General features: G+C 43.5%; 1 protein-coding gene across 5 annotated transcripts in view; it reads right to left on the bottom strand.

Moving 5' to 3' along the window:
* The window catches only part of TCTN2 (tectonic family member 2), a 46,802-nt gene that overhangs the window by 4,175 nt on the left and 15,738 nt on the right, over nucleotides 1-26,889 (bottom strand). For 3 of the 5 annotated variants that reach the window (XM_043979228.1, XM_043979229.1, XM_043979231.1), the window contains 9 exons: nucleotides 25,113-25,257; nucleotides 24,131-24,196; nucleotides 22,654-22,788; nucleotides 19,195-19,272; nucleotides 11,784-11,882; nucleotides 9,309-9,420; nucleotides 4,408-4,514; nucleotides 2,008-2,164; nucleotides 1,433-1,558 (listed from right to left, as the gene is read on the bottom strand). In XM_043979228.1, the coding sequence (XP_043835163.1) occupies nucleotides 1,433-1,558; nucleotides 2,008-2,164; nucleotides 4,408-4,514; nucleotides 9,309-9,420; nucleotides 11,784-11,882; nucleotides 19,195-19,272; nucleotides 22,654-22,788; nucleotides 24,131-24,196; nucleotides 25,113-25,257 (1,025 nt within the window). The remainder of the gene's footprint in view (nucleotides 1-1,432; nucleotides 1,559-2,007; nucleotides 2,165-4,407; nucleotides 4,515-9,308; nucleotides 9,421-11,783; nucleotides 11,883-19,194; nucleotides 19,273-22,653; nucleotides 22,789-24,130; nucleotides 24,197-25,112; nucleotides 25,258-26,889) is intronic. The other 2 variants (XR_006354216.1, XM_043979230.1) reach the window with 2 other exon arrangements.

Below are 26,889 nucleotides of genomic sequence, written 5' to 3'. Positions count from 1 at the left end.
TGGCAGAAACTAGGCATAGACCTACATCTTACACAGTATACTAAAATGAGGTCAATATGGGTACATGATTTAGACATAAAGGATGATACCACAGGTAAATTAGGAGAGGAAAGAATAGTTTACCTTTCAGATCTATAGAGAGGAGAACAATTTATGACCAAACAAGAGATAGAGAATATTATGAAATGCAAAATGGATAATTTTTATTACACTAAATTAAAAAGTTTTTTTACAAACAGAAGCAATGTATCCAAAATTAGAAGGGAAGCAGAGAGCTGGGAAACAATTTTTACAGCCTATGTTTCTGATAAAGGCCTCATTTCTAAAATATATAGGGAACTAAATCAAATTTATAAGAATGCAAGTCATTCCCCAATTGAGAAATGGTCAAAGGATATGAATAGGCAGTTTTCAGATGAAGAAATCAAAGCTATCTAGTGTCATATGAAAAAATGCTCTAAATCACTATTGATTAGAGAAATGCAAATTAAAACAACTCTGAGGTACCACCTGACACCTACCAGATTGGCTAATATAACAAAAAAGAAAAATAATAAAAGTCAGAGAAGCGGTGGGAAAAATGGAACACTAATGTATTGTTTGTGGAAGTGTGAACTGATCCAACCATTCTGGAGAGCAATTTGGAACTATGCCCAAAGGGCTAAGGGATTTTGTGCATATCCTTTGACCCAGTAATACCACTACTAGGTCTGTATCCCAAAGAGATCATAAAAAAGGGAAAAGGACCCACATGTACAAAAATATTTATAGCAGCTCTCTTTGTGGTGGCAAAGAATTGGAAATAGAAGGGATGCCCATCAATTGGGGAATGGCTGAACAAGTTGTGGTATATGAATATAATGGAATACTATTGTGCTATAAGAAATGATGAGCAGGCAGATTTCAGAAAAACTGGAAAGACTAAAGTGGACTGATGCTGAGTGAAGTGAGCAGAACCAGAACATTGTACACAGTAACAGCAACACTGTGTGATGATCAATTGTGATAGACTTAGCTCTTTTCAGCAGTACAATGATCCAAGACAATTCCAAAGAACTCATGATGGAAAATGTTCTCTACATCCAGAAAAAAGAACTGTGGATTCTGAATGCAGACTGAACCATACTGTTTCTAGTTTTGTTTTTTCTTTCTGGAGGTTTTTCCCTTCTGTTCTGATTCTTCTTTCACAACAAGACTAAAGCAGAAATATGTTTGATATGATTGTACATATATAGCCTATATCAGATTGCTTTATGTATCGAGGAGGGGAGAGGGAAGGGAGGGAAGGAGGAAAATTTGGAACCCTAAATCTTATGAAAACAAATGTTGAAAACTATCTTTACATGTAACTGGAAAATAATAAAATACTTTTATGAAAAAAAAGTGGACACTCTCATGCTGTCAAATGCTAATGTGGCAGTGAAGCAGTTACCTTGTCAGCGGCTTGACTGGTTTATAAGGTACTTTAATAAACTGGACAGAGACGCTGATAGGGAAAAGATGAGGCTTATCTTCACAGGTGAACCCACACTGAAATTGCCAGGTGACAGAAGAAAAGCTGAAGAAAGAAATTCTGGTCAATGGACTACAACCCACTCCCAGTGAGAACAACAGGTAAACTTTCCCAACAGGCAGACAGACACTGTGTCAGTGAGAGCTAGCTAGCAGGCTTTTGGAGGGATTTTTCCATTGAATTCCATCCAATTTCCTCCTTGTCTATCTCAAACCAAGGTGGGCACTGGTCAGAATGAGCATTCAATTCATCCAGATCTAGGAACTCCATGGAGATCTTGCATCCCCCCAGTTTGGAGTTAAATGCAAACCAAATGGACTGATTCCACTCAGGATGGCCAGTAAAGAGCTCCATCCATCTTACTTCCAACTAAGTCTTCATCTTCATAAGGGACAACCTTTGCTGAACTAGCACTGTGAGGGGCTCTGAGGTTTCAGGACCCTTGCTAGCTGTCATTCTCCTGCTCCCACTGAGTCTGACCCCAGGTAGCTCACCTGACCTCTGAAGCAATGATCTCTTCCACTAAAGTCCCTTCCAAAAGACCACCTTCAGAAATAATGAAGCGGATAGTCATCACACCAGGAACATCAAGGCAGATACCTTTTATGTCTCGAAGATGGAGACTGTCCCCTGGTACAGGCGGATCTCTCCCTGTAAGAACAACGACAAGTTATGCCTTCTGGAAAGAATAATGTAAAATGTTCTCCCTACAATGCAGTTTGAACCTAATAATATTATAGACTCAGAATCAAGAGACAGCAAAATTCCCATGGACAAAGACTGACTGAAACCAAGAACAATCCAGTACAAAAAAGATCACAGTTGCTAACTAGCCCCAGTGCTGGCAGGAGTCTCTGCTACACATCTCACAGAAAAGAGTAGAAAACCAATGGGTCACATTTTTCTTTCTTTTTTTTAAAGTTTTGAAAAGTATTTTTTGTATATTATTCCACGTGATCCTCTCAACAACCCTGTGAGCTATGGGATCTTTTTTTCTTTTTTTTAGTGAAGCAATGGGGGTTAAGTGACTTGCCCAGGGTCACATAGCCAGTAAGTGTCAAATGCCTGAGGCCGGATTTGAACTCAGGTCCTCCTGAATCCAGGGCCAGTGCTCAATCCACTGTGCCACCTAGCTGCCCCGCTATGGGATATTTTTAAAAAATATTTTATTTGTTTTAATGAGCCAAGATCTACCTGCTCATCCTCCCCTCCCCCAGCTATTTCCCATGGCCCTCCCCCCGGGGTCACAAGAAAAAAACAAAAAACAACCATTGCAAACATAGATAGCCACTCAAAACAAATTTCAAAAAAAAGGTGTCTCTTTCTGAGTCCTCCACTTTTCTATCAGGAAGGGGGTGCTACATTTCATCACAAGTTCCCTAGAATCCTGTTTGGTCATTACAATAGGAGGGAAGGGGAGGGGATTAAGCAGACACCTACCATGTGCCAAGCACTATGCTAGCACTTTTTTTTTTTTTTTTGATGAGGCAATGGGGGTTAAGTGACTTGCCCAGGGTCACAGAGCCAGTAAGTGTCAAATGCCTGAGGCCGGATTTGAACTCAGGTCCTCCTGAATCCAGGGCTGGTGCTCTATCCACTGTGCCACCTAGCTGCCCCATGCTAGCACTTTTTAACAAATATTATCTCATTTTAGTCTCACAATGACACTGGAATGTAGGTGCTATTATTATCCCTGTTCTTTGGTTGAGAAAACTGAGGCAAAAAGAGGTGAAGTGGAAGTGTCTGAGACTAGATATGAACTCAGGACTTGCTGACTCCAGGCCCAAAGCTCTCCACTGTGCCACCAGCTGCCTCAGCATAATAGGATTTCTGTCCTAGGGCCGGTGCTTTATCCACTGCGCCACCTAGCTGCCCCAAAATAGTCTTTTAAGTCAATGTGCATGTGGCATTTGAGTTATGTGATCAGCCCACTGCAATTACGTTCTCTGCTGTAGAGTTTGGATGTTTGGCAGTTCAGCTCAAGAAAGGACCCCAGTGTCTGATACCTTATCCTGCCTGGTGATCTGCAGAATCTTTCTAAGACAATTCAGATAGAAGCGATTCAGTTTCCTGGCATGGCACTGGTAAACTGTCCAGGTTTCGCAGACATACAATGAGGTCAGCACAACGGCTCTGTAAGACCTTCAGTTTGGTAGTCAGTCTAATACCTCTTCTCTCCCACGCTTTCCTTCAGAGCCTCCCAAATAATACTGAACTAGCTCTGGCAATGCACGTGTCAACCCCACCGTGTATGTGGACATCCCTAGAAGGTATATGGCCAAGGTAAGTGAACCTATCCACAGCATTCCAAATTTCCCCATTGGCTGTAACCAACGGTTCCACATATGGATGGGGGAGAACCTCTGTTTTCTTGGTGTTAATTATCAGGCTAAAATTAGCATAAGTGGAAGAGAATCAATCCAAGCTCTGTTGCATCTCAGCCTCCGAGGTTGTAGTGAAAGCACAATCATCTGCAAACAAAACCCGTGCCCCAACCCTCCCTTCACACTAGTCTTGGCGATCTCAGCCAACTGGCAACACAAAGTAGAAGGAAGCATTCCTGGAAAGCTACACATGGCAATTCTCACATTCGTGCCCTTTCACATACTTATTAAGTGCCTACTATGTGCCAGGCACTGTGCCAAGTGCTGAGGAGGCAAAAAAGGGGAAACAGCAAGCAAACAACAAAGTAATAGAACCAGGATTGATTGGAGGGAATTAGCAGGGGGTACAGCACTGGGGAACTGAGAAGGGCTCCTTACAGAAAGTAGGATTTCAGCTTAAACTTGAAGGAGGCCAGGGACACTAGGAAGCAGAGATGAAAGGGAGAAGTGGGGGAACAGACAGTCTGCCAATGAAGTGTCTTATGCTACAGCCAGGACGCTTTAACTCACATAGTATTTTCGTCCAAGTTTCATGAAGGTCCTTATATTCAGAGTTGCCTTGCTTGGCCACGTGGGTAACTTGTACTAATGACTTAAAGTGGTTAATAACAACTTCCCTGAAAGAGAGATGAAAGCATTTAGTACCTCAGCCTCCAGTCTTATTGGATCAGTTTAAGTGCTGGATTGAATCACAACTTGCATACCCTGAGGGTTTCCATAAGCTTTCCACATACCCTTTAGTCAATATGAATAGAAATACATTTTTAGAGTTGTTGTTTGTCCTTCATTCCCAAAGAGGTGTGAGATTAAAATTGGATATTAGATCATAAATCCACCCTACTTAACCTTTCCCTTAATTTATCTCCCAGACTAGTAAATGGAAGAAGCTTCTGGTTTTCTAGATAGAGCTTTTATTGTATGGTAGTCACAAGGTGATGTTGATTAGAAGGATAGGAAAGTAGAAATACAATACAAATCGTCTTAAGTCTAGGCTTAGTCTATATTCTGTATAAAACTCACCAAAACTGAAGGCCACCTTTGGGGAGAGAGAGACCATCTGTGCAGCGCAGTCAGGAGACCAGCAGAGCAGGAAAAAACTCCCACTTCCATTCTCTCCTTGCCTTTTAAGCTCGCACCCCGGAAGTGGAGTGCTAGCAGGCAGTCTGACATGCGCAGCAGGCGGACTGGCATGCGTAGCTCATGCCGTTGGTCTCCTCCCCGAAAGGGTGGTCCTTAAAAAAAAAAAAAAAACTGGCATCTTTCAGTTATCCTAACCGACTGTTAAAAAACTTTCATATTTTTTTACCACAGAGGACAGTGCCATCAGGGTGATGTCATGCATGACTTGCACTGAATTGGATTTAAGTGAGAGAGGGCTGTGTAAAGTCACCAACTTCACTCTCTCCTCTGGAGCCATCTGGGTCCAGTGGCTTCTCATACCCTAAGTTTCAGATTCTGCCTCTGATACTTAATAGCTAAGTGACCATAAGGGAGTCCCTCAATCTCTCTAAGCCTCGATGTCCCCATGTGTCAAAAGGATATAGTAATCCCTGAAGCACTTTATCTCACAAGGTTGTTTTGAGGTTCAAACAAAAGAAAGTATGTAAAGTGATCTGCATGTAATGGAATATTATTGTGCTGTAAGAAACGATGAGCAGGAGGAGTTCAGAGAAACCTGGAAGGATTTATATGAACTGATGCTGACTGAGAGGAGCAGAAGCAGGAGAACATCGTACACAGTAACAGCAACATTGTGTGATGAACAATGGTGATAGACTTGGCTCTTCTAAGTAGTGCAACGATCCAAAACAGTTTCAAAGAACTCATGATAGAAAATGTTCTCAACATCCAGATAAAAAGAACTGTGAATTATGAATGCAGATTGAACCATACTGTTCTACTTTTGGACTGTTTTTTCCCTTCTTTTTTGAGGTTTTCCCCTTGTTCTCTGATTCTTCTTTCACAAGATGACTAATGTAGAAATATGTTTAATGTGATTGTACATATACAACCTATATCAGGCTGCTTTCTGTCTTGGGGAGAAGAGAGAGAAGGGAGGGTGGGAGAAAAAAATTTGGAACTAAAAATCCTATGAAAACAAATGTTGAAAACTATCCTTATATGTAACTGGAAAATAATAAAATACTTTAAAAAAATAAAGTGATCTGCAAAACTGAAAGCATCATATCAGTGTCAGTGGTGATGGTGGGGGTGGTGATGATGATAGCATGGGGAATCTGCTGGGTTTCCCTACTGACAGACCAGAGAAAATACATATTCATAAAAATCACTCACTTTACTAAAGTGCTTTGTAAAGTACTTTCCTTAAAACAAACTGGTGAAGTGGGTTATTATTATCCCCACTTTGCTGAAGAAAACTGAGGTGGGAAGCCATTAATTGACCAGCCTAGTGTCACACAGCAAGTAAGTGTCTGAGGCAGGATTCAAACTTGGGGCTTGGTGATCCTAGGCCTCCTCTTTTCTCCATACCATGTAACCTCTCCGAGTATCAGTTGTGTGGAGGCTCCTACTATGCACCAAGGGTACCAATGGTATCTCTGCCCTTCCTTAATTTATAATCTAGAAAGGGGAATGAGACATACACAAACAACTGTAATCTAAGTTAGAATATGATTGGCACATTAAGAAAATATAGGGGGGCAGCTAGACAGCACAGTGGATAAAGCACTGGCCCTGGATTCAGAAGGACCTGAGTTCAAGTATGGCCTCAGACATTTGACACTTACTAGCTGTGTGACCCTGGACAAGTCACTTAACCCTCTTTGCCCTGCAAAAAACAAACAAACAAAGAAAATACAGACTTTCTTTAAAAAACTATCATTAAATAGGCAGGAAAAGTCAATGAAAAGACTTCTGGCAGGAGGGATCACTTTTAACTGGGATCTGGCTGAGAGTGTTAGGGAAGATACCCCAAAGGAAGAGGTGCTGGAGCTAGGCAGAGATTGGGGGAGGCTGAGAAAGAGGACGGCAGCAAGAGCAAGCCGCTGGAGCCAGGAGACTGTGGGTAATCTGCTTTGACTCTGACACAGGCTACATGAAAGATAGAGTCATGAAATAAGGAAGAGGAGGAATTAAAAGTCAGGTTGGGCAGTATCTTAAATGCCAGGCTGAGAGGAGTTGGCATTTTATCATAGAGACAATAGGGAGTTACTGACGGTGTTTGAGCTACAAAGCAACATGACTATACTCAGTCATCCAGAAGATGACTTCAGCAACAGTGGGAATGAAGAATGGATGAGCAGAGAGCCTGGAAGAAGGAAGACTAATTAAGAAGCAATAGTCCAAGGGAGAGACTATAAGAGACAGAAATGAGGTGATAGCATTGTGAGTAGAAAGGAAAGGATGGGTAGAAAAAATATTCTTGAGTCAAGCATGATGGTCAGGGTTGGCCCCAAAGCTGAGATGAGAAAACACACCCGTGGCCACCTTCTTTGTGGAGGGCATTGGGCAGCATCAGACTCAGTTGACATATTGGGTCAGTTTTGTTAAACTGCTTTTGAGTATTCTTTCAGTTTTGTTTTTATTACGAGGGATGGCTGGTCCAGTGAGAAGGGGAGGGGATGGGAGCGACATCTGTAGCACAGCTGATGGTTGGATGTAGAGAGTGAGGGTGAGAAAAGAGTCAAAAGGCAAGGTGGAAGTTCAAAACTGAGTGACTGCTAAGGGACAATGTTAGGATGCTGACTATTAGAGGGGGAGGGCACTGTGTGACACCCCATGCTAGAACTGGAGGAGAGCTCAGAACAGAGAGCGTTAGAAAACATAACACTGAATGTTAGCGCCTGAAGGGAGCTCAGAAGTTACCCAATCTACTCCTCATGTTTTACAAAGGAGGAAAATGGGACCATCAAAAGAAACGGAGGGGCAGCTAGGTGGCACAGTGGATAAGAGCACCGGCCCTGGAGTCAGGAGTACCCGAGTTCAAATCCAGCCTCAGACACTTAACACACACTTACTAGCTGTGTGACCCTGGGCAAGTCACTTAACCCCAACTGCCTCACTAAAAAAAAAAAAAAAATGGAGTGGGGCAGCTAGGTGGCACAGTGGATAAAGCACTGACCCTGGATTCAGGAGGACCTGAGTTCAAATATGGCCTCAGACACTTGACACTTACTAGCTGTGTGACCCTGGGCAAGTCACTTAACCTTCATTGCCCCGCCAAAAAATTAAAAAAATAAAAAGAAATGGAGAAAGTGGGAAGAGGGGCAGAGTCAGGTAGAAATCATTTGGACAATATGACTTTACGAGTCCCTTTATGCTTTCTGGCATATAGGTAAAAGACATGTCACTGGCAAATGAGCCAGAATGAGCCAGCAAGAAGAGGAAATGGGCAATTCCAGCTCTAGCTTTGAGCTCCAAAAGTAAGTGGGGATGTTGTTGCCATTCAATCATTTCCAACTCTTCCTAATCCTATTTGGGATTTTCTTGGCAGAGATGCTGCAATGGTTTGCCACGTCCTTCTCCAGCTCATGTTACAGATGAGGAAACTGAGGCAAACAGGGTGAAGTGACCGGCCCAGGGTCACACAGCTGGTAAATAGCTGAGACCAGACTTGAATTCAGGCCCTTCTGACATTCTGTCTACTGGGGCACCTAGCTGTCCCAAGTAGTGATGTGGTGCTGCTCCTCCAGTACACCCAGGGGTAGTGGGTGGGTAGAAGTCTGCATTATTCACAGCGGAGCCACGTGGACTCTGGACTCTGATTCAGCATACGGTTGCCCAAGGTTGCTATGAATTGTTTTGCCTGACTCTCCTTCCATTCAAAGACTATCTTTTTTTTCCTCAACCTCTTGTCTCTGGGCAACTCCCTTGACCCTCGGTGCCAGCTCTGATAAAGGTATTCACAGATAAAAGATGTGGATATTCTCAATTGAACAATGCATATGGTTAATGATTCTCTGCACTGAACCCTGGATGCTGCTGGACAGGGCATCAGCAGTGCCCCAAGGAGTGCCCTGTAAAGCCCAGGGGGAAGGTCTTCGCCACAGCTGTAGATCCATACCCAAAGAGGGGCTTTGTCTGAATATGGCTACCATGGCTGGCTCTATTCCCAGCAAGCAGATCTTAGAAACCTGATTTATGGGGAGGCAGAAACACTAAGAAACTGATCTACAGAGGCGTGTCTCTGCCTTGTAGGCCACGCTTCCCCTTAGTCTGGCTACATTCCAAACAGACACAGGCTCCCATAGAGGTGGAGCTGGAAGGGACCTTGGAGGTCATCCAGGCCAATTCCTTCATATTACAAATGAGGTGTCCAAGGCCACCCCAGCAGAACCACGCTACTTGTCCTCCAAACCCAGCCTTGTTCCCACCCTAGCAGGGTGGCCTGTCTTTCACTATGAGTGACGCTTCCCATCACCACCTCTGAAAGCAAGGCCTGCCCCTCTTACCTGAGCTGGGTACAGTTTTCCTGCATGCTGAATTCCAAGAGGCATTCCGATGCAGCATTTACTCTAAATAAAACCGGGGTGGTTTCTGCTTCCGAGCACAGACCCCTGCCAACTACAAAACAAAGGCACCATCAAGTCAAAGGGACTATTTCACATACACTTTTATTGGAATATCTCTTCAAGAGAAACAAGGTTCCAGATTTTTCTGGACATGGTGGCTCACAAGGCTCCATGTACCCACTGAACTATGGGCTAGTCCTTCTGCCTGGGCATATTAGCTGGGACTCCATGGAGAGTCTTCTCCATAAGGACGAGATGGTGGGCTCAGCCAGCAGAAGGCAGTCACCAGGCTGGACAGAGGTGGGCACCTCCTACCAATGAGGGATGGCACCAGTGCACAGGATGCACCCAGCAGTGACAGACATGGCGTCAGAATCCAGGATTCCTCCTTCTGCCCCCTTCTGAACCAAATCCTGATAATCAATCAATAAGCCTCTATTAAATACCTACTACTATGTGCCAAGAACTGTGTGTGATGCTGGGGATGCAAAGATGAAATTCAAATGACCCTTGCCCACAAGGAGTTTACATTCCACTGAAGGATGCAAACATCTGTATATATAGATAATCAATTAACAAGCATCTTTTAAATACCTACTATGTGCTAAGCATGGGGGATACAGATAAAAAAAATTAATTCCTACCCTAAAGGAACTGTCCATGTATCAACTTTATTATCTGCTTATATATTTGTTATCTTTCATTAAAATGCAAACTCCTTGAGGGTAGGAACCATCTCAATTTTGTTTTTGTACATCCCCACCTCTGCAAAAAAGGCACAAAGATAGATTTTCTCCTCTCTTCTTTGGGACCAAGGTCAACCATTTGCCATTATATTTTTTTATGTATGAGGTATTTTATTTTTTCCGTTACGTGTAAAGATAGTCCTCAACTTTTGTTTATACAAGCTTTACAATTTCAGATTTTTCTCCCTCCCACCCCTCCCTCCCCCCTCCCCTAGACAGCAGGTAATCTGATATAGGTTCTATCTATATAACTCTATACATATACATATATATATATATATATATATATATACACACACACACATATATATACACATAATAACATTAATCCTATTTCTGCATTAATCCTGTTACAAGAGAAAGAATCAGAGCAGTGATGCAAAACCTCAAAATAGAAAGAAAAAAAAACCCAACAGCACCCAAAACAAAAGAAATAATATGGTTCAATCAGCATCTATACTCCACAGTTCTTTCTTTTTTTTTTTTCTTGGATTTGGAGATCCTCTTCTATCATGAGTTCCCTGGAACTCTTCTGTACCATTGCATTGGTGAGAAGAATATAGTCCATCACAGTAGGTCAACACTCAATGTTGATGATACTGTGTACAATGTTCTTCTGGTTCTGCTCATCTCACTCATCATCAGCTCATGTAAGACCCTCCAGGTTTCTCTGAACTCTTCCTGCTCATCATTTCTTACAGCACAATAGTATTCCATTGTATTCATATACCACAACTTGTCCAGCCATTCCCCAATTGATGGGCACCCCCTCAACTTCCAATTCCTTGCTACCACGTAAAGAGCAGCTATAAATATTTTTGTACATGTGGGTCCCTTTCCCCCTTCCATGATTTCTTTGGGCAAAAGACCTAAAAGTGGGATTGCTGGGTCAAAGGGTATGCACAGCTTTATTGCCCTTTGGGCATAATTCCAAATTGCTCTCCAGAATGGTTGGATCATCTCCAGAATGGTTGGATCAGCCATTATATTTTAATATCCAAAATAGATGTTCATACTTCTCTATCTTGTATTCATAGAAAAACAGATTCAAATAAATACACTGAGCTCAGGGAAATCTAACAGCTGAAAAGATGAAGGAAGCGGTACTTGAGCTTAACACTGAAAAAGAGGTGGGAGTTCTACAAGGTGACAGTGAGGAAAGAAAACACTCCAGGCATGAGGGACTGACAGCCTGTGCAAAAGCCAGGAGGTGGGAAATGAAATGAAATCTCACACCTGATGCCCACCAATTGGGGGATAGCTGAACAAGTTGTAGTATGTGAATGTAATGGAATACTACTGTGCTGCAAGAAATGGTGAACAGGCAGATTTCAGGAAAACCTGAAAAGACTTAAGTGGACTGATGCAGAGTGAAGTGAGCAGAACCAGGAGAACACTGTACATAGTAACAGCAACATTATGTGATGATCAACTGGGATAGACTTAGCTCTTCTCAGAAAACTCATGCCTGGAGAACACTGAGCAGGCCAACTTGGCTTGAGGACCCATCACAGTGACTCCAGACATCATCAAGGCCCTAGGGAACAAACCGCAGAAGCAAAAGTAAAAGGGAGGATCAGTTTTCTGTGGTCTCTCTGAATCGGAGAATAAGACTACCCCTAATTCTAACCTAAAATAGAACTAAGGATGACAATCGGATTGCGCTTACCCGGCTGCCAGATGTTGAGAGTGGTGATTCCATCAAAATTTTTGTCATTTTCGGCATTTTCAGCATTTATGGCTCTCACAGGCTTGCCTATTAGGTAACCTAGATACACACACACAAACGATGAAGGGGGCTTAGCAGGCTCTTCTTCTGATAAAATCCTTTGAGGCCAGGGGCAGCTAGTTGGCGCAGTGGATAGAGCACCGGCCCTGGAGTCAGGAGGACCTGAGTTCAAATCCGGCCTCAGACACTTGACACTTACTAGCTGTGTGACCCTGGGCAAGTCACTTAACCCCAATTGCCTCACCAAAAAAAGAAGAAAGAAGAAGGAGAAGATCCTTCGAGGCCCACAGAGGGAGAAGGGCCTTCTGGGGCCATCTCGACCAGACCACCCTTCTAATTCCCTGACACAAAGTGCTGCCTCAAGCTGGAACGCAAAGGGAACGTGCAATACCAAAGGGTAGGAAGAGCTGCCCATGGACGTTCATGGGGCAGAGGTGGCAGACTGGCCCAGTGAGACAGATGTACCCAACACTTTTTTTTTTTTTGCAGGGCAACAGGGGTTAAGTGACTTGCCCAGGGTCACACAGCTAGTGTCAAGTGTCTGAGGCTGGATCTGAACTCAGGTACTCCTGAATCCAGGGCCAGTGCTTTATCTACTGTGCCACCTAGCTGCCCATACCCAACACTTTTAAAAGTGGAGCCAGCAGTGAACAGGCTAGACACCTGCTGAATGGACAAGTACCAGCCCTGGAGCAGCCATGCTCGTCCCCAGGAGGCTGGCCAACCAGCGAGGAGCTTTATCAACTGCCACAACTCATGAATTTCTCTTCTAAGGCTTAGAAAGGGACAGCTCGCATCAGAGGCACCCATGTGACAGACAAGGTGAGAGCCCTCTGAGTCTAGAGTCAGGAAGACCTGAGTTCAAATCCAGTCTCAGACCCTGGGCAAGTCACTCAACCTTTCTGTGCCTCAGTTTCCTCATCTGTGAAATGGAGACCATAAGAGCACCTATCTGCCAGGGATGTTCTAAGGAAAGGGTTCCAGAAATGTGGGCTGCTGGGTGGTATGGTGCTTACAGCGCCAAGTCTGGAGTAAGGAAATGGTATCTTCCTGAATTCAAATGCAGTCTCAGACACTTAGGAACTGTGTGACCCTGCACAAGTCACTTCCCCTCTGCCTGCCTCAGTTTCCTCAACTGCAAAATGGAGATCATAACAGCACTTCCCTGCCAGGGTTGTTGTGAGGATGCAATAAAATAATGTTTGTGAAGATGCACTAGAGAGATGATCATTATTCAAGGAGCTCTCATTTCGCCAGAGCTGGGACTTGCACCCCCACTACAAAACACAATCCCTCTGGTAACTTAGTAGATTCACAGGAGCACAGACGTAGAGCTGGAAGGGACCTTAGAGGCCATTTGGTCTGGGAGGAAACTGAGGCCAAGAGAGAGTAAGTGTATTGACCGGGGTCACACCACAAGGAAGGGTCTGGTTTGTCTGAGGCTGGATCTGAAGCCAGGTCTTCCTGACTCCCAGGTCAATATATTCAGCACCTTGTCCTCCCCAGACTGATACTCAGGAATGTGACCACAGAATGTGGCCACCGAACTCACTCATAAACACGTCACCACCTGCTGCTCAGGAAGGCCAATGGGTGGATCACAGAGACACAATCCCTCCCCAGAGTCCCACTTTCAGGCTTTCCAGCCTGGCAGCACCTGTCCCAGCTTGGGACTGTTTTCTGCAATGTGAAATAAACCCCTTAGTGAACTAGAGAGAGGGCCATAGACAGCGTCAAAGATCAGGGCCAGAAAGGATCAGAGGCTATCGAGGCCAACCCCTCCATTTTGATACAGACAAGAACCTGAGACCCAGAAGGGCCAAGTAACTCACTCAAGGTCACACAGGTGCCATGTGGCCAAACCAAGGGACCCCTGACTACAAATCCAAGGGCGACTACACATCCGAGGGACTTGCCACAACTTTCAGAGTAACCATTAAACCTGACTCCCAGCATCATCCTGAGGACTGTGGCATTGGACTTAAAAATAAACAAGCAACAGACTGTGTCTAAAAAAAATCCATCTACAGCTTATTCCACTTCTTGAAAAGCTTCTATTTCGTTTATAAAAGCTCTTTTTATGGTGCCCAAGAACTGGAAATCAAAGGGATGCTCATCAGTTAGGGAATGGCTGAACAAGCTACAGTATATGATAGTAATGGAATACTGTTGTGCTATAAGAAATGACAAGCAGAAAAAAAAAAAAAGAAAGAAATGACAAGCAGGATGATTTCAGAAAGGCCTGGAAAGACTTATATAAACTGATAGATAATGAAGTGAGTAGGACCAGTAGAACACTGTGCATAGTCACAGTAATATTATTCAATGAAGAACTCTGAATGACTTGACTATTCTCAGAAATACAATGATCCAAGACAATCCCAAAGGACTAGTGATGAAACATACTATTTGCCTCCAGAGAAAGAACAGATGTCTGAATACAGACTTTCTTTCACTCTCTTTCTTTCATTTTTTTTCTTTTATATTGGTCTTCTTATACAAAATTACTAACATGGAAATGCTTTATATAATTGTACATATGTAACCTATATCTGATTGCTTACGGCTTCCAGAAGGAGGGAGAGGAAGGAGGAAAGGAGATATAGAATTTGGAACTCAAAACTTTAAATAAAAATGTTTATTAAAATTTTTTTCTTTTTCTTTTTTGGCAGGGCAATGAGGGTTAAGTGACTTGCCCGGGGTCACACAGCTAGTAAGTGTCAAATGTCTGAGGCTGGATTTGAACTCAGGTCCTCCTGAATCCAGGGCCAGTGCTTTATCCACTGTGCCAACTAGCTGCCCCCAGGAATTGTTTTTTTAACACTGATTCTTTTTTTTTGCCTCTGTTCAGAATTTTATTTTCCAAATTACATGTAAAAACAAATTTTTACATCAATTTTTTAAAACTCTGTGTTCCAACTTCTCTTCCTCCCCTCCCTTCCCACCCCCCACCCCCAAGAACTCAAGCAATTCAATATAAGTTATACATGAGTAGTCATGGAAAACATCTCCACAGTAGCTAGGTTGTGAGCAAAAACAGATAAAAACAAAACTTCAGATTAAGGAACTGTCAAAAAAATTAGGCTTCAATCTGTCTTCAGACACCATCAGTTCTTTCTCTGTAGATGGATTGCAATTTTCATAAGTCCTTCAGAGTTATATCGAATCACTGCATTGCTGACAATAACCATGTGCTTCCCAGCAAATCATCTTACACTATTGCTGTTCTTTTGTATACAATACATTTCACTCTGCTTCAGTTCATGTAGATCTTTCCAGGCTTTTCTGATAGCATCCTGTTCATCATAACTTTTATATAGTACCTTAAACTTGACAAAGAATTTTCTTCACAATAGCCCAACAAAGTAGTTACCATACATACATTTTGCCATTATAATCAATCATCATAACTGTTTCCCTCCATCCTATTCCTTTCCCATGATATTTACTTTATTTTCTATCTTCTTTTACCTTATTCCTCCTCAAAAGTGTTTTGGTTCTGACTGCCCCCTCCCTGGCTCTGCCCTCCCTTCTTTCACCCTGCCCTCCTTATTCTCTTCCCCTCCTACTTTCCTGTAGGATTAGATAAATTATTCCTCCTAATTGGGTGTGTATGTTATTCCCTCCTTGAGCCCATTCTGATGAGATTAAGGTCTTTGAGCTAACTCTGTGTTCTAAATTTTCTTCCTCCCTCCCTCCTCAACCCTCCCTATGAAATCAAGCAATTCAATATAAGTCATATATGTTCAGTTGTGCAGAACATCTTCACCTTCCTCAAAAGTGTTTTGCTTTTTACTGCTCCCTCTCCCAATCTGCCCTTCCTTCCCCTCTTCCCCCTGCCCCAATCTCCTTTCCCTCCCACTTTCCCTCAAGGCAAAATATATTATTATACCCACTTGAGTATGTACATTATTCCCTCTTTGAGCCAATTCTGATAGTAAGGTTCACTCACTCCCCCATTTCCCTCCCCTCCATAAGCTTTTTTTTGTTTCCTTCATGTAAGCTACCTCTACCCAGTCCACTTCTCCCCTTCCCTTTCCCCTTCCCCCAGAGCATTCCTCCTACCCCTCAACCCTATTTTAAAGATGTCATCGAGGGTTAGCTAGGTGGCACAGTGGATAAAGCACCAGCCCTGGACCCAGGAAGCCCCAAGCCCAAATCCAGCCCCAGACATAAGCCACCCCATCCTGCCTGCCCCACAAAAAGCAAGGATAAAGAAAAAAAAATGCTTTACAGATATCATCCCTTCATATTCAGTTCAGACCTGTGTCTTCTAAGTATATTCCTTTCAACTACCCTAATACTGTGGTAAAAATTAATGGAGTTTAGCTGACTCATTTGGGAGGGGCCACACCTGGCCCACCCTGAAGTTACATATGCTACTGAGGTCAGAAGGAGAAACCTCTCCATATGCAGTTTTTGAAGGACCTCCCCTTTTGGGGGAGGAAGATTGAATGCTCCCTGAGTGGAGGCTGAGTTGCTTCCAGAACGCTGGCTTTTGCTTCTCTCTCTTCTGCCCTTTCGGTTGTAGGGACCAATTTTAATTGGGGAGTGTTAGCTAGGCAGCTCGCCGCAATATTGGGGCAAGGAAGGAGAACAACAGCCTCCCTCAAGACAGAGCAGGATTCATTTAACAAGAACAAACTTAAAAAAACACAAACAGGATCAGCAGGATTAAGGGAAAGGAAATAAAATGGGGAAAGGGAAATAATACAACCTGAATCACACCACTGCCCAGGAATCAGCTGAGAACACACAGCAGTATCCTGTCACCTTCCAGCTTCAAGTTAGAATGGCGAAAAACCTCCCTTCTTCCCAGCAGACCCCAGGCTGACCATACACAGCTCTAAGCCAATTGGCTGGGCTGCTCTGACAGTCACATGACTGCCCTCACTGGATTTCCAGTCATTATCATTTTGCGAGGCCCATGTAGGTGTCGGCAAATGGTGATGATGACGTGAGGTGCCAGCACGATGGTGACGGCTACAACCAGTGGGTGTAGCACCATGCCATGAATTTGCAGAGGTGCTGTGTCTGAGTCCCAGGCCAGTGTGCGCACTGGGGTTTTTTAAATTCTAGCCAAAAGATGGGGTCATAAAAACCTCAAATAACAATTAATTCTTTACACGGTGAAGCAAGCAACTAGCAGACTTCCCAGGTGTGGTGAGTGAACACAATAGCCCTGCATTCCTTTGAATTAGCTTAATTGGAAATGAACTAGGGATTATATAGATTTAGGTTAAAGCTAGGTGAATTTATCTGTATTTCTTTTTTCCCTACTTCCTTATCTTTGATTTTTATTAATTTCACCTTTGTTGTTTAATTAATTCCCAAGTAATAAAATCTGCTCCTTTCTTATTGGCCTGGGAGAAATATCTAAAAGTACAGTTCGGAGGGGAGGGAGCTTTGAACCTAGAGGTGCCTCATTATTTCTGGGACCCCAATATTTCGGCGAGTCACCTAATTAACTCTCCATATATTAAATTTGATCCCCACAATACCGAGAAAGTTCTTATGAGTTAGAAATATTCTCTTCCCATGTAGGAATGTAAAGAGTTTAATCTTTTAATATCCCTCATGATTTCTTTTTCCTGTTTACTTTTTTATGCTTCTCTAGGGTCTTGTGTTTGAAAGTCAAATTTTCTATTCAGTTCAGGTCTTTTCATCACAAATGCCTAAAAGTCCTTTTTCATTGAAGTCCCATTTTTCCTCTGAAATATTATACACAGTTTTGCTGGGTATGTGATTCTTGGCTGCAGTCTCAGTTCCTTTGCCCTCCAGAATATCATATTCCATGCCCTCCGGTCCTTTAATGTAGATGCTGCTAGATCTTGTTTCATCCTTATTGTACTTCCACAGTATTTGAATTCCACTTTTCTAGCTGTTTACAATATTTTCTTCTTGACCTGGGAGCTCTGGAATTTGGCTATAATATGAGGTTTTCCTTTTGGGATCTCTTTCAGGAGGTGATTGGTGGATTCTTTCAATTTCTATATGACCTTCTGCTTCTAGAATATCAGGGCAGTTTTCCCTGACAATTTCCTGGAAGATGCTGTCTAAACTCCTATTTTGGTCATGGTTTTCACAATGATTTTCAAATTATCTCTCCTGGATCTATTTTCCAGGTCAGCTGTTTTTTCCAAGGAGATATTTCATATTGCCCTCTATTTTTTATTCATTTGGATTTGCTTTACTGTGTCTTGGTTTCTCATAAAGTCACTAGCTTCCATTTGTTCAATCCTAGTTCTTAGGCAATAATTTTCTTCTGAGAGATTTCGTATCTCCTTTTTCATTTGGCTTTTTAAGCTGTTGACTTTTTTCTCATGATTCTGCTGTACTGCTTTCATTTCTCTTTCCATTCTTTCCTCCACCTCTCTAAATCTTCCTTCTATCTCTCCTACTTTCTCTTCAAAGTCCCTTTTGAGAGCTTCCGTGGCCTGAGACCAGTTCATATTTTTCTTGAAAGCTTTGGATACAGGAGCTCTGACATTGCTATCCTCTTCTGAGGGTGCACCTCGATCTTCCTTGTCACTAAAGAAACTTTCTATAGTTCTCAACTTTCTTTGCTTGTCCATCTTTCCATCTTTTACTTGACTTTTAACTCCCTCTTACAGTGGGACCCTACTTCCAAGCTACACTGTCCCAAGCTTCAGAGGGTCCCAAATGTTTTGGTTTGAGAGAGGGCAGGTTTTTCTCTCACCTGGCCTGTTCTCTGGTCTGAAGATAACCTCAAGTCAACTTGCTAATTAACCCGATGGCAGAACTTTGTGTCCTGTGGTGGTTCTTAGCTTCGGCAAGCCTGCGCCCCACCCCCACCTGGGCTTCTAGCCATTCAAGATTTCTTCCTGGTTCCCTGCTGGCGTGGGATAGCTGAATTCCTCCTTAGGTCCCGCAGACACACCTGCACTTTCCCCCCAGCCAGATGCTCAGCCCTCTCACCCAACTGTAAGCTCAGTTCCAGAAGACACCAATGCTGCAGCTAATTCAGAGGCTTGGGGGTATGTTTCTCTGACACAGCCTGCCTGGGAACTGTGTGGGCATGATCGCGGGGTTAGACTCTACTCACAGCCCAGCACAGCCCCCTCTAATCTGTCTTTGGCTGGAAAAAAATCTCAGCCCATCTTTTTTTTTCAACAATGATTCTTTTTTTTTTTTTGCGGGGCAATGGGGGTTAAGTGACTTGCCCAGGGTCACACAGTTAGTAAGTGTCAAGTGTCTGAGGCCAGATTTGAACTCAGGTCCTCCTGACTCCAGGGCCAGTGCTCTATCCACTGCGCTACCTAGCTGCCCCTTAACAGTGATTCTTGATATTTTTTTTTTCAACAGAGGAATTAAAGCATAACCATCTTACCTGGATTTCCAGATCGTTTGGGGATTTCTGGACCATCATAATCTAAAAATTGCACTTTAAATCTCTGTGACAACACTCCTGGAAATAAAACAAGGACAACCAATATAACAAGAACTGTTAATTCCCCCATGGGAAACAATGAACCTTTTCTGTTTCTCAGGTTTCTTAGAAATGTATTTTATGCTAAAAAACATCCAAATAACGCCTGGAGCAGCAAAACTCACAAAAGAATGTGCTGAAATCGTCTTCTAACCAAGAACGACTTAGAAGGTCAGAAAGAGGGAGCTGCTGTGCTGATACAGGAGTTGAGCCCAACCCCACAGTCACCCTGACACAGATCCAGTCCCAGGAAGGCCTCACCAGAAAAGCAGACCCCCAGAGCCTCTGAATCAGCTGAAGCACCAGTGTTGTCTGGAACTAAGCTCACAGTCTGGTGAGAGGGCTGAGCCCTGGGCAGGGGGGAGACTATAGGGGTCTATGCTGGTGCTAAGGCAGAACTTGGATTTTACACCCCTGCTGGGAACCAGAAGGTAGGCTCAAGTAGCAGGAGCCCAGGTGGGGGAGGGACACAGGCTCGTTGGAGCTAACAACCACAACACACAAAGCTGGTTGATTAGCAAGTTGGTCTGGGGTCATCTAAGGACCAGAGAACATGCCGGTCAAGGGAAGAACCTGATTCTCCTTAAATCATACCACCTGGGACTTCTTAAGCTTGGGATAATGCAGCCTGGAAATAGTGCTCCACTTTAAGGAGCTAAAAGTCTAGTAAAAGAAAGGCAAGATGAGCCGACAGAGAAAGGTGAGGACCATAGAAAGTTTCTTCAGCAACAAGGAAGACCAAGGGGCACCCTCAGAGGAAGATGTCAACGTCAGGGCCCCTATATCTAAAGCTTCCAAGAAAAATATGAATTGGTCTCAGGCCATAGAGGTGCTCAAAAAGGACTTTGAAGATAAAGTTAGAAAGGTAGAGGAAAAAAATGGAAAGAGAAATGAGGGGGATGCAGGAAAGACATGAGAAAAAAGTCAACAGCTTGAAAAGTCAAATTGGCCAAATGGAAAAGGAGGTACAAAAGCTCTCTGATGAAAATAATTGCCTAAGAATTAGGATTGAACAAATGGAAGCCAGTGACTTTATGAGAAACCAAGACACAATAAAGCAAATCCAAATGAATAAGAAAATAGAGGGCAACGTGAAATATCTTCTGGGAAAAACTGCTGACCTGGAAAATAGGTCCAGGAGAGATAATTTGAAAATGATTGGTCTACCTGAAAACTATGATCAAGGAAAGAGCTTAGACACCATCTTCCAAGATATTCTCAGGGGAAATTGCCCTGAAATTCTAGAAGAAGAAGCTAAAATAGAAATTGAAAGAATCCACCAATCACCTCCAGAAAGAGATCCCAAAAGGAAAACTCCTAGGAATATTATAGCCAAATTCCAGAGCTCTCAGGTCAAGGAGAAAATATTGCAAGCTGCCAAAAAGAAAGAATTCAAGTACTGCGGAGCCCCAGTCAGAATAGCATAAGATCTAGCAGCTTCTAAAGGACCAGAGGGCATGGAATATGATATTTCAAAGGGCAAAGGAAATGGGATTACAACCAAGAATCACCTTCCCAGCAAAACTCAGCATTATCTTTCAGCAGAAAAAATTGGACTTTAATGAAAAAGAAGACTTTCAGATATTTGTGATGAAAAGACCTGAACTGAATGGCAAATTTTACTTTCAAATACAAGACTCTAGAGAACCATAAAAAAATTGGAGCTGGGGGACATACCTGGGGTCATACAGTGGGCGACTGTCTTGTGTCTGAGGCTGGGTTTTGACTGGGATCCCCCTGGGTCCAGGGGTGATGCTTTGTCCCCTTTTTCACTTAGCTATGTGATGACATCTTTAGGGTTAAATTGAGGGGTGAAGGGAATTCACTGGGGGAGGGGGAAGGGCAGAAGTGAAATCCTACATGAAAGAAACAGGAAAAGGCTTATGGAGTGGGGGAAGAGATGGGAGAGGAGCAGGGCAGTAAATGAATTTTATACTCATCAGAAAAGGCTCAAAGACCTTAAACTCATCAGAGCTGCCTCAAGGAGGGACTAACAGACACACCCAACTGGGTGTAGTAATCTGTTTAATCTGGGCAGTAAATGAGCCTAACACTCATCAGAATTGGCTCAAAGACCTCAATCTCATTAGAATTGGCTCAAGGAGGGAATAATGTACACACTCAATTGGGTGGAGTAATCTCTATAACCCTGCAGGAAAATAGATGGGGAAGGGGATAAAGAGAGAGGGGCAAAAGAAGGAAAGGCAGAGTAGGGGAGGGGACAGACAGAAGCAAATCCCTTTTGAAGAGGGATAGGATGAAAGAAGATGGATAATAGAATAAATATCATGGGGAAGGGAACAGGATGGAAGGGAAACAGTTAACAATAGTAATCATGAAAAAGAGAAAAGGGGGGGAAATTGTACTAAAAATATTTACAGCATCTCTTGGTGGAGGCTAAGAATTGAGAATCAAGGGAATGTCCATCAATTGAGGAATGACGGAAGAAGTTGTGCTATATGACTGTAGTGGAATGGTCTTGTGCTACAGGAAATGACAAACAGGATGATCCCAGAAAAACCCGGAAAGACTAATGAACATCGATATATAGTGAAGTGAGCAGAGCTGGGAGGACATTGTGCATAGTGACAGCAGTACTGTTCAATGAGCAATTGTGAATGACTTAACTACTCTCAGCAGTGCAATGATCCAAGACAATCCCAAGGAACTAATGAGGAAGCTTACTATGCACCCCTATAGAAAGAACTGATAAAAAGAACACTTGTGGATTGTACATATATAACCTGATTGTGATCTTATGGAGGGGGTAGGAAAGGGGGGGGGGGAGAAAAATTTGGAACTCTAAATCTTATGAAAATGAATGTTGAAAACTACCCTTATACGTAACTGGAAAATAAAATAAATGTTTGTTGCTGAAAAAAATAAAAAAGAAATAAAGAAATGTATTTTATCCTGAAAATTTTTGTTGATATCTTTTCATTTTATATCACCTTCATTTACAAATACATCATTCCCCTTCCCCACACATATCTTCACTCTTCCTAGGGTTATCCCTTGGAAAAAAGGGATAAAAAAGAAAGGGAGGAAAAGCAGTGAGAAAAACTAACCAAGACAGCAGCCAAATCTGCGAGTATATGTGATGGTCCACACCCATAGGCCTCCACCTCTGCAAAGAAGGCTGAGAGATTGATTTTCTCCTCTCTTCTTTGGGACCAAGATCAGTCATTTACAATTACATTTTAAATATTCAAAACAGACTCTCACACCTCTCTATCTTTGAGAAAGTCATGAGTACATGCAGGAAACATGCCTGGCTTGTTTTAATCACAAGTATCCCAAAGCCAAGGGGAAAAAAGACTCCAAACAGAACATAAAATCCTCTGCCCCTCCAGGTAGTACCTTGCTGGTCTGGATGAATTTTTGCCCGAAGGATTTTGACATCAAGTTTGGTGATCGTTTTCTCTTTCCATCTGAAAATATAATGCTCTTCCAAGTTCACAAATTTGAATTTTGGCTCCGGTTTAAGAAATTCTTCTGTAAACAAACCCACAGTCAGTTCTTGGAGCTGCAGACTCTCCTTGAAGCACAAGCACAAAGTTAGACTAGATCCAAGAGACAGAGAGAGCTGCTCTCATCAAATACAATAATGGCACTCACAGTCCAAGTGACTTAGCTGTCACCACCTGGGGTCACTATTCTAAATGGTGAAAATAAAAAGCAAAAAGGGTCAGTGAAAAGAATTGTGGCCAGCCCTAAGGGATGGTTAACCTTTTCTGCAGTGTTAGGGTGGATTTCAGAGGGGCAGAGATGTTGAGTTGGAGAGGCCCTCACAGGTCATCTAGTGAGAACACTTCAGGTTACAGATGTGGAAACTGAGGCCAGAGGGGTCAGAGAGCCAGAGGGGCCCTTTGAGGTCTTATGGGTCCAGTCCCCTCATTTTACAGATGAGGAAACAGAGGAGGGAAGGGATTGGCCAAAAGTCACCCAGGTAATGAGTCACAGGGGCAGCACTCATATCTGGGCACTCCAATGGAAACCCAAAGCCTTTCTCTTGTACCACAGGCTTTTGCTTTATTTCATGTGCTGCTGGTTGGCATCTTCTGGTTTTTGTTTTTGTTTTTTTTTTAGTGAGGCAATTGGGGTTAAGTGACTTGCCCACAGTTACACAGCTAGTAAGTGTTAAGTGTCTGGGGCCGGATTTGAACTCAGGTACTCCTGACTCCAGGGTGGGTGCTCTATCCACTGCGCCACCTAGTTGCCCCCGGCATCTTCTGTTTTTTCCACAAGTCACTCTCCAGGAAAGTCTTCCTATTAATCCTTTTCTTATGATAAAGAAAACTAGCCACACCAAACCCACAAGTACAATGACCACATTAGAAAGCATAGGCCAGGGCCAGCTAGGTGGTGCAGTGGATAAAGCACCGGCCCTGGAGTCAAGAGGACCTGAATTCAAATCCAGCCTCAGACACTTGACACTTACTAGCTGTGTGACCCTGGGCGAGTCACTTAGCCTTCACTGCCCCGCAAAAAAGAGAGAAAGAAAGAAAGCAAGCAAGCAAGCATAGGCCACTCTTCCACTGCCACATCCCCCTCACGGGGTGAAGGTAGATTGTAGCTTTTCACCAAACCAACATATTCAATAATGTTCTAAAGCATTTATTAAACACCTGGTATGTGCCAGGCTCCAGATTAGGTGCTGTGGAGACAGACGACATGACATTGTTCCTGCCCTCATGGAGCTTACATTCTATTTGGAACAAGAGATATCTCCAAGTTTCCTATCTAGAATCACTTTCTTTTCAGCTTCTACAAGAACTTTTGGGTAGGTGGGGCCAATGTGATTCTATGAGCATACAGAAATGATTACAACATGTACCTGTGTCATAGATGAATCTGTTTAAGGCAGTTGACTCTTCATAGGTCACTTGGGGTACGACAAAGCCTAGGAAGACAAAGATTTCCACCTCGGTGGCTGTGCACTGCATATCAAAATCCTGTTTTCCTTCCTCAAAGAGAAAGCCTGTCTCTACTCTGAGGCTCTCTCCACACCACCCTTTCCCTCCTAGTCCGCCTGAGTAAGTCAGACACAAGCACGTGGGCGTTCCGTGAGAATGTCACTCCTCCACACCCTGCATTAGGAAGAGCACTGGTCAGTGGGGCCTCCAGAGGGAAACTGCACCCAGTGCTGCTTGGCTGTAAGGAAGAATCTATCTCCTCACTCAGTGTTGATGACATTCAGTCGGTAATCATTCATACTGACAGAATCCTTGTCAATTAGCAACTCTCTTTCATGTCAATTCTCTCCTCTGACCCTCTTCTCAGGCCCCAAAGGTCAATGCGGCAGGTACTGTGGTTGGGTCACAAGATGATGAGGCCCAGGATAATGCTAATGACAACAGCTCACATTGACATAGCACTTTACATTTGTTATCTCATTTGACTGACTTTGTTGGACTTGGAGTCAGGAAGACCTGAGTTCAAATCTAGCCTTGGGCACTTACTATCTGTGTGACCCTGAGGATGTCACTTAACCTTTGTCTGCCTTTGTTGCCTCACCTGTAAAACCAGGGTAATAATAGCACCTATCTCAGAGAGTTGTTAAGATCAAATAAGAAAATATTTGAAAAACATTTTGCAAGTCTTAAGTACTACATAAATGCTAATAAAATTTAAATTAATTAAAATTATTAAATAGTAAAGCCCCTGGGTATTTCTAAAAATAAAATGGTGTTCCCTCCCCCGCCAACAGATGACTGAATAGATTCTGACCAAAGTGATCTAGTGGTAATATTTTCTAATATCATGGGGTCACAATAGAATGGGGACTCTTTTTTGTTCTCCCCTCAAACACAACATACCTCCAATGCTACCATTTTTTATCTTCATTTTACTAATATCTTCCCACTCTTGATGATATGTTGCCAAGTTAATAATACACTTCACATCAAAATTCTGAAGGAAGGCCACAGGGGCCTGGCGAACACACTGCCCCAGAATGGACACCTAAGGACAAGATGAACATGACAAGATTGAAGACCTCTCTTCCGGCCACCACAAAATCAATGCTCACCAGCCTCCTGGGCACCTTGCTGTGGCCTGCTTCCTATTAGGAGAGGTTCCCCAAAGGGCAGCTGGTAGACCCGGACAGTGACTAATCAAGGTAGAGAACTAGCCTAGGAAGAGAACTCATTTTGAAGTTCATGGCCTTCCATATTATAACAGCAAACATTCCCAAAGCACTTCTACATTATTTCCTTCAGGGCCATGCAAAGGTCGGTGCCCTTCTCATCATTTTAAAGATGAAACAACTGAGACTCAGAGAGATTTGGTGACTTGTCCAGGATCTCCCAGCAAACAAGTGCCCGAGGTGGAATTAGCACCAGGGTCTTCCTTCTGCTTCCCACTACTACCAGGCTGCCCCCCGCACTCCAGGCATCTGAGACCCACACGCTGACTGTACTCACCCTCAGTGGCTCTTTCCTACCCCATGGGAGGTCTTAGAATGAATACACAGACAGTGTCAGGAAGTGGCTCAAGGAGGGGCTTGGGTTATAAAACACTGCATAATTTGAGCTATTTAAGAAGTTGGATCACATGGAACTCAGGAGCATTCTACTAAAGTAAGACGCTGGGAAGCGACTGTTTCCCTGCCTTCTAAAAGTCATGGAGCTGGTGGCAGTAATAGCCCACTAAAGGGCGAGTCAATAGGACTTCAGTCCAACAGCCCTTCACCAAACCGAAAGGATGCCAGAGCCGTCACATTGTCAGTCTGATACTCTGGACACATGAAGAGGGGTCAGGAGAAGCTTAGCCCAGGGACAGCCTAACAGAGGACGGCTCAGCACTAAGACTTGAGGGCAGGAGGACCCAGGTTCAAGTCCTGCCTCAGATACTCAGCAGCAGTCACACTTGGCAAGTTGTTTGACTTTTCTATGCCTTGGTTTCCTCATCTGTAAATGAGGCAACCAGATTCACAAAGAGCTGGACATGACTGAATGACTAACCAAAAAAAGTGAAATCGATTCACTTGATCCTCATAGTAACCCTGGGGAGCAGATGCAATGAGGAAACTGCGCCTCTGTCCTAAGGTGAAATGCCTTGCAGAGGTCACATGGCTAAGTGAGTTTCTGAGCCTAGATTTGAACTCAGGTCTTCCTGACTGCTAGGGGCAGGTAGGTGGCACAGTAGATACAGCACCAGGCCCAGAGTTAAAAAAGCTAAGTTCAAATCCAGCCTCAGACACTTCCTAGCCATGCAACCCTGGTTCCTTATCTGTAAAATGGGGACACAAAGGACAGAGATGTGACAAACCACCCCCATGTCTCTACCCAGAAAACCCTGTGGATGAGACCCCAGAGCTACAAAGAGTCAGACACAAATGAACAACCACAGCAACTCCTGACTCCAGGCCCAGGGCTCCGTCTCCTGAACACTGTCTCTGAGGGTCCTTGTGATGAGCCTCACTCAAGAACAGGAAAAGAACAAGGACAACATGTGTGTGACACAGAGGGAGGAGGAGGGCAGGCAGACGCCCCACTCAGTGAGAGGCCCCGTGGGAAAATGAGGGGAGGGCATGGCCACGATCCTACAGGCTGGGCAGGCATGGAGGGGCTGAGATCAAATAAAAACAAGGAG

This window comes from Dromiciops gliroides, chromosome 1, assembly GCF_019393635.1.
Source record: "Dromiciops gliroides isolate mDroGli1 chromosome 1, mDroGli1.pri, whole genome shotgun sequence".
Lineage (NCBI taxonomy): Eukaryota > Metazoa > Chordata > Mammalia > Microbiotheria > Microbiotheriidae > Dromiciops > Dromiciops gliroides.
The sequence above is the reverse complement of the archived record's forward strand: the minus strand, read 5'-3'. Positions and strand labels throughout refer to the sequence as shown.